Source organism: Carya illinoinensis, chromosome 1, assembly GCF_018687715.1.
Source record: "Carya illinoinensis cultivar Pawnee chromosome 1, C.illinoinensisPawnee_v1, whole genome shotgun sequence".
Taxonomy (NCBI): domain Eukaryota; kingdom Viridiplantae; phylum Streptophyta; class Magnoliopsida; order Fagales; family Juglandaceae; genus Carya; species Carya illinoinensis.
The window spans coordinates 7,411,958-7,420,179 of NC_056752.1; the positions used below are offsets into that span (position 1 = coordinate 7,411,958).

At 36.4% G+C, this 8,222-nt stretch overlaps 1 protein-coding gene across 4 annotated transcripts; it reads right to left on the reverse strand.

The window, feature by feature from the left end:
- Nucleotides 1-641: 641 nt before the first annotated feature.
- On the reverse strand, nucleotides 642-4,208 carry LOC122308602 (zinc-finger homeodomain protein 2-like). 4 transcript variants are annotated; one of them, XM_043121923.1, is made up of 5 exons: nucleotides 2,807-4,200; nucleotides 2,028-2,111; nucleotides 1,642-1,718; nucleotides 1,380-1,425; nucleotides 642-913 (listed from the first exon to the last, which is right to left on the reverse strand). In XM_043121923.1, the coding sequence occupies exons 1-3, from the start codon at nucleotides 3,525-3,527 to the stop codon at nucleotides 1,696-1,698; spliced, it is 828 nt and encodes a 275-aa protein (XP_042977857.1). In that variant the 5' UTR covers nucleotides 3,528-4,200; the 3' UTR covers nucleotides 642-913; nucleotides 1,380-1,425; nucleotides 1,642-1,695. The 4 variants fall into 4 exon arrangements, with proteins under 4 accessions (XP_042977857.1, XP_042977858.1, XP_042977856.1 ...); XM_043121924.1 differs by lacking the exon at nucleotides 2,028-2,111 and having other exon boundaries at nucleotides 2,807-4,192; XM_043121922.1 differs by lacking the exons at nucleotides 642-913; nucleotides 1,380-1,425; nucleotides 1,642-1,718 and having other exon boundaries at nucleotides 1,869-2,111; nucleotides 2,807-4,208.
- Nucleotides 4,209-8,222: the final 4,014 nt, after the last annotated feature.

An 8,222-nucleotide genomic window follows, 5' to 3' on the forward strand; every position in this document is an offset into this window, starting at 1 on the left:
ACTGTCAGCAAATTACCCGATCAACTCTTTATACTCTCTCTCTCTCTCTCTGGTATTTGATCCTCCTTTCACTGATCATTGATCATTTTGGCTTACTTTTGAACTTCAAACCTTACTCTGAACTCTTTTCAAATGGCCAAATTAAGTATGGAAGTCAGTCTATCAGATTAAGCATATAGATGCTAGAAACAGGATGGGTTTATACAAATTGACTGTCTGATGCAGGAAGCCTTTGACCAAGATTTAAAAATCTGGAGTACCCCATCTCTTATTGGCAGCTTTAACTCACGATACTGCATGGGATTCCTGGCCCCCAAAGAAGCAAAGCATCTTCTGAAGAGCTTTCCTTGCAGATGAGCTTGGACTCCGGAAGCAAACAATTAATAAAAAAAGTACATCTTACTATGAAAATGAAATATCAGAATGCATATAGAACTGGCTAGTGAAAGAACCCAAGCCAGGCACATCTCTCTCTATGGTACCCCAAATAAGCAGCTGCAGGTCCCCCCCCCCTCAATATCAAGGATTCAAGCTGAACCGTGCATGACTCGAGGAGAGTGACCTTAGCTACCCCCTTGATCAGTACCATTGTTGAATAAATAACTTAATTAGAAAATTTTCGTTATGAGTAAGAGAAAAAGTTGGGGAAACCGAACCAAAATCAAATTAATTAAATGGGTGCTGATGAGCATGAAATAAACCCATGCCTTATGGAAGAAGATAAACTAGATTAGTAAGAGAATCTTGGGATCTTGGCGGATCCTACACCAAACGTACGCTGAACCTTTGAGTATGGTATAGTGTTTGAAGAGTCACAGATCATAAAAGCATTGTCTGCATGTGTGCCCCTCTGGTATATTTTATAAGAAACTTTCCTGCTGCTGAAGTGCCCACATGTTCCCTTTGAAACATACTATATTGAAAAAGAAAAGGAAGAGTAAATTTGAGAAGCTTTGGATGATTGGATCTATCGAAGAAGGGGACGTTTGGGGCTAATACAGATTTTGTCGGGTTGGATTTTGAGTTTGTAAGACTTAGAGGTTTGATTCGTATGGATAGGTTGGGAATGGTTGTTATTAGAGAGAAGTGATTTTTTCTCAGAGGTTTTGTATCTAAGGTATTCCTCCGCCAAAAGTGAGGGTTTCTTAATAAAATTTGGGGTAGGGATCCCTCTTGTACATGGGATCCTGACTTTTCTATAAAAAAAAAAAAAAAAAAAAAGGATCTATCGAATTTCTCGATCACGAACTTGGAGTTGAATCTCCTTGAGAGAGATGATAGAATATTGCTTATAACATTTTCTTTGCCAAGATGAAAAACGAAGAACAAGTAATATTAGCAATTAAAAAATAAATAAAATAATATGAAATAAAACAAACCTATCAGCTCTTCCTTCCCAAGGTGACCCCATCAATGATCAAACATCTGGGTTCGACCATCACCACATGCAGGAGGGGCAGATCATATGATGAAGCAGATGAAAAATATTAAAAATTTATAAAAACTACACGATTCCATGTAATATGTTTAAAGACTTAAATGGAAAACAGGAAAATGAAAGATCAGTGTGTGCAGTGACGACTGCAAAAGTTAATGCATTATTTGCAAGAAAGAGTGGAGACTTGGGCAACAGGGACAGACCAGGTAGGGAGGTCTCTGATGAGAGACAGTGATCAACCTTTGCTTCTTCCATGATCATTTAAAGTTGGCCAAAGTACCTTCAGAAGAAAAGATGCATAAAAGGAGAAGAAAGAGAAGAAGAAATGAAAGGAAGCAAAGGTTCTGGAAACGCATCGATGTAAAAGCCCAAAGCATATGCATCCACATTGAATGGAAGTTGAAGCATCTATGTTGTAAAGCATAAGAAAAAGGAAAAGGCCAGACACTCATTCAATACCATCAATAATGCTTCTAACGAACATCCCCATATCCTTTATTTCTCTCTTTCCCTCTCTCCCTCCCTCTCTCAGAACTGAAACGAAAAGCTGGGTTATTTAATGACATGTTAGTAAATGCTACGCACATACTCGAGTACACGTAGAACGGAATGTGTAACGGAAAATGCAGGTTGGCACACGTTTGTGGCAGAGAGAGAGCTGGCTTCCAACTGTCTGAGATCACACAAACTTACAAATGAAAGCTCTATTTCAAAGATAAACGAAACAGACATTAACTCCAATGCAAGTCCTCATTCCTCAAGATGAACAAAACCTTACAGTCTCATGTACAGATGCATGGAAATAAAAGAAACTTGAATTGAAACCACATGTATCTTACTATAGCATCCGTAGCTCATACCACTAGCGCCATTACAGCATGTAGCAGATGTAGATAAACCAAAGATTTTTCATGCACTCATGAAATGAAAAAGAAATTAGCTAGCCATCAATAATAGTCTACTCTAATCGAAGTTGAAACTTGACAACATCCATTCAAACACCAGCACAACCTTAATCGATAACAAATCCACACTCCCTCCCCCGCCCCCCAAAGTAACCACGAAAAGAGAGGAAACAAGACAAGGAGAATCGAAACCCTAAGAACCAACTAAAATCCCGAGAAAGTAGCCGAATTTCTCAGCAAAGTCAGCAACACAATTTCCCACTTCCGTTTCCTTCCAATCATCCCGTACCACCATTCTTTCTTTCAGTGCACAGCTAGAGAGATAAAGAGAGAGGGATTAATAATAGACAGGAGCAAAACGAGGCCCTTCTTTGTAAAAATCCTTCAATGCTAGGCTTAGCTACAAAAGAGATTTTTTTTTCCTTTGGGTTTTTTTTTTCCGGTTGTTGCTAGGGCTTCTTACCAAGTGTGTGCTTGTTATTGTGCATCCACACCTTGAGAACGTGGCGCTTGACCCCGGTCTCGTTACAGAACTCCTGCACCACGGCCTCGTCGTGCTTCTGAATCCTCCACCCCAGACTCTCCGCCAGCCCCAGCATCTTGTCCTTTTGCTCCTGTGTGAACTTGGTCCTAAACCTCTTCTTCGACAACGACCCACCTAATCCCCCACTTGGATTTGACACGTCCTCCTCCTGGTCTTCCCTGCTATGACCTCCTGAAATCGACGGCAGCGCCAGCGGCCTGTGCTGCTGCGGAGCTAAGTGGAGGTACCCCGACGGGGTCCGATAGTATGGAGAGAATTGAGGGTGGTGTGGGACCTGCAGGTACGGGTCAGCAACACCGACAGAGGCACTGGGGTGTCCATCGGTCTCCTTGCGGTGGAAGTTGCGGTGGCAGTTGCAGGCGGCGCATTTGAGGGCATCAAGCGTTCCTTCCACTCCGGCAGGCATAAATTCGCAGCAGCCGTCGACCGCGTGCCCTCCGATGCCGACGGCATGATTCTTCAGGCACTCCCGGTACCTCGGTCTCCCCTTCTGCTGCTGTGCAACGGCTAATTCGGGCCCGCCTACTCCTCCACCGCCCGAACTCTGCATTTTTATGCGACCCGAGTTTCCCAGCGAGTCGTAGCTCGCGCCAGCCAGCTCCATCTCTTCCTCGTGCTCCTCTTGATCCTCGAACTCCATTCCACTAAAATTTTCTCCAAAATAATATGTGTTATTTATATAACAGGAAAAAACAAGAAGAAAGCAGAATCACCACCACCGCCACCAAAGACGATAACTCTTTTTTGTTTCCGGGTTTTGACTATATTCTTAAACCCCCAAAAGAAAGACGAAGCCGAAGAGAGAAAGATAAGAGGAGGCAAGAGAATGTGGCCATGAATTTCCCACTCTGCAAAAAGAGCTGTCTCCCTTCAAAGTCGCTCATATACTTTTCCGGTTTCTGAAACCCAGCTAATTGGGGTCTCTTTCCCACCCCACCTCCCTTTTCCACCCGCTATTCCCGGTAAACCGGTGAATTTCACCTTCTTGGTGATGGAAGTAAATTTGTCATTCTCCCTTTTAATTTTCAACCAAGGTAAAAAAGTGAAGAATCAGATGATTGGGTGTGGAGGGAGGTGGCTGGGACTGTGAAATTCAGAAGAGGGAGTGGTTTGTGGTACAGTCTGCAGCATAAGGGACTTGACTCGACTGGAGGGCAAGAGAATCCGAAATATATATATCGTCTCTTCTTTCTTTTTCTTTCTGTAACCCCACGCGCTGCTCACCGCCCATGCATGGACCAGGAACAGGAACAGGACCAGGACCAGACAGTAAAACTTAAAAAAAAAACCCACACCTCTCTGCTTTCTTGCTGGATCGTTTTTATGTTCATGGTAGTTGAAACCAGCTCTGGGTCATACGTATGTATGTATGCTCCCACGCATTTCTATACCGGACGGAACGAACTGATCGAGGTGGGACCGGCCCGAGAGGGTGGGAAAGAGGTGGCGCGTGAGGTTGCGCGTGAATATTTTTATTATTTTTTTGAGAATGGTGGGGGTCAGGGTACGGTAAGAGGACATAGACATGGAGGTGGACAATGGGACACGGACACGGAATTACTTAGGAAAAAATAAATTGTCGGCATTTAAGGCTGCGACTGCATACGTGCGCTCGTCTCAGACATGGCTGACGCGCTCTTGGCGTCAACATGCATTTAATATTGCTCTGTCTTTTAATACTTTATAAAGAGCGCAAGTAACGCGCTTGGAAAACATCGTCGTACTTGGGCTTCCTTTCCTCCCCCCCCCCTCCTCCTTCTGTCCTGCTTGCCGGAGGATCGAAATTAATGTATTCAACATTATAATTCTATAGTTTTTAATTTACACGTTACATTTTTATTATGTATTTTTTTAAATAATTAGAATATGCAATGCTTTAATTTCCATAGACTTTATACAAATCCTTCCAAGTACTCGAAAACTTTTTAATACATCTTTACAAGACGACCAACTTCTAAGATTAGTCCAAGTGACAAAGGATCTAATCTTGGAGGAATACTTTATTTCAATGTCACATTTGTTTTCACATATAAAATGAGTCGAAATGAAAATTAAAAGTTGAATAAAATATTATTAAAATATATTTTTTAATATTATTTTTATTTTAAGATTTAAAAAAATTAAATTATTCTATTTTTTGGCATACTGCAATTATATAATTCCCTAAGTTAAATATATGCCAAAGTTTATTTTTTATAGAGGGGTGGGGTTTTGAACCTATTTTTCCCATTTAGAGGTCAGACTTCATGTAATAAGAATCTTGGCAAATATACGTCAAGACTGATCATAACTCAACAGGTGCTTGTTTAGGTTAATATGCACATTAGACAATAAACAATTTTATGAGCAGTGATAAAATTATATTTTAATCCACATAGATTGCCAAGAGGAAGAATATAATACAAAAGTGAATGATTAGGATTCAATCTTTTCCATAGAAAATGAGAAAGGAAACAGAACTTTCCGTCTGAGTGGGTTTAGAGTTGGGTTTACAAGACTTATAAATATCTCTTTCAGCAATTAACTAGAAGTTAGCTATTGGGTTAATTATGAGTAGATCATTCCCTAATCGTTAATCACGACATGATCTTCTCTTTTCTTTTCTTTTCAATTCAACTCTGCTCGATTGGATATTTGTTAATTAGATTCAACTAATCTTTAATACTTTCAAGAAAAAATAAAATAAAAGGGGGTAGTCATATATATAATTAATTAAAGTAAGACCCACAAGCCTTAATTAAGTACTTGATGGACCTACCTAGCTAGGCATCCATCCATTAATTGATAGTCACGATTCATGAATTAATTGAACAAATCAACTTAAAATCAGGCTTTTTCGTTTGTGCATGTTTGAAAAACACGATGATGTTCAAATTAATAGGCTGATCAGCTTCGAGAAGTTGCTGTTGTTTGAACAAGCCTTATCATTAAGTCTTCTATAATGACCTTTGACCATTCCAACGTCTTTAATACGAATAAGGATGTAAACATTTTGTGCATTTTCTTATGGTTTAAACAATTTACAGTTGTATAAGTCTCACACATTCTTTAAAAAAAATAAAATATATTATTAAAATTTAAAAATAATTTTTTTTACTTGATTTTTAAATTTTTCTATTTTTTTAAAATAAATATACGAGACTTATAGAATGTATGACTGTATAAATTATTTCCCTCCTAATTAAAAAATTCTATTTTATAAGAGTGATATGAAAATATCATTGGAAATTTGGAAATGTGTTTTTATTTTCTGATAGGATGATCATCATCATTAATTAGTACTAAACTTAAAAAATGTGGTGTGGTATTTAATGATTGAAGATTATTTATACTTTATGTCTCGATCTTGTGTCTTGATAAAAAATTTTAATTTCTTAATTGTTTTTTACATAGTGATTAAGAAAAATTTTTTTTAGTGATATTGTGAATTTAAAAAAAATATATTTAAGAATATAAAAAAATGAATGAAAAAATCACAAAAAAAGAAAAAGAAAAAAAAAGAAATTTCTCTTCTCGAGACCGAGCTTGTGCTACAAAAATGATGATAAAATTTATATTTATGAGCAGTACTAGGGAGCTGGATTTTTTCGTTTAGATAATCTTTTCTAATAGCTTTCTTAATTGGAATCATTATGAATTATAATATCTTCTCCCCTAATAACCACCATTTAATAGATGCATGCATGCATGTGAAGTGTCACAAGAATTACACATTTAACAATTTGAATATTGATTTAAATATATGCAAAGAACAAACGTTGTCGCTAAATATATGTTTTTTTTTTCTAAATATATGTTTTTTTTAAAGGACGATATTTTCATTGTAAGTCATTTTCGAGATTAGTAATGTAGTTCAAACTAATGATGTATTACTTGGTTCGAACAATTACTAACAACAAATTCTATCTTTATATTCAAGAAAGAATGTTTCATCGTCATGAAAATCTAATACTGTTCAAACTTTTATAAATTACAAATTCACGTCGTCACAATCTTAATTAATTTTATATAGAAAATAATAGTATGACTACTAAATATGTCCATTAAATCATGTGCCCGCTCATTTATTTTTATTTATTTTTTCTTTATAGCTTATAAGGAAGTGATTATTTGTGAATTTATATAATTTTTTATTTTTTCTTAATGGTTAAAGATGTTTCAAAACATGCTTAAAGAATAAATAAATAAAAAAACTCATTTATACTATTGTGCATATCTGATGGGCACATTTGATAGGCACCCTAGCATTATCCTTTTATATTTGTGATGAACCATTTCGTCATGATCAGTTAATTTTACTTTGAAGTACGTACTTTGAACTCATAAGAGCATTAATAGTGGACTCAATAAAGTTTGGCTAAAATTTGATTAGGAAATTCACTTTTACAAATTTAGCTAGCCAATTTGCAACAACATCAAATAACAGACTCAACAAATCTATCACTATTCTATTAAAAAATTGATTTTAACATTTTCAATTATTTTAATTATAATTGTAATTTGAATATTCTAATTTTGATAAATATACAAAATTGTCTATAAAACTCTTTCCTCTCGCTAGAAATTTTCGACTTTGCTTTTGAAAATTTTGGAAGCATCTGGGAGTGGAATTTCAAAGAGCTCTATGCAGAGATGATAAGGGATTACATACTATTGCCTGTGAGTTGAATATTACTATGATGTCTTCAGTTGTACTAAATGACATTTAAGTTTTCAGATCAAGAACTTGCAACTAAAGAGAAAAAAAGACCTTCAGTTTACACGTGCGCGAGAAAGACGAATTTTTTATGACAAAATAATATTTGGCTAGCAAGAGGGGTTGGTCATATTTGGCCAGTGAAAGTGATGAAAGTTAAAATCATTGTAGTTTTGTCGAGTCCACTACAACGAATTTTTATGCAACCTAATTAAACTTTAGTCAAAATGTAATTTTGTTGAGTCCACCATTAATGCTCAAGCATGCATAATTATCAACTATTTTGAAACATAAAGGACAGCATAAGGGCTAGTACAAGTTGCATGCTCTATCATATATATGACTTTTGTCTTTTGGTACCTTAATTCATCTCACAATTACATCTCTTGCTGCCTCTCGTTCTATCTCATGGGTTGTTCTTACAAGTAGTACTAGTCTTAAGGCCTCATCTCTAAACAACCATCCTCTCCATCTATTCAAGTATTAGTTTTTGGACACTTACACTGGAATCGAAAGTTTCAACTAATGCTTCCTCCTGATCACTACAATTGTAGTTTTTTTTTTCTTAAAATTTTAAGATTTTTTTATTTAAAAAAATACATAAATTCAATAGAGTTAATCTTATAATTGGTCAATCTG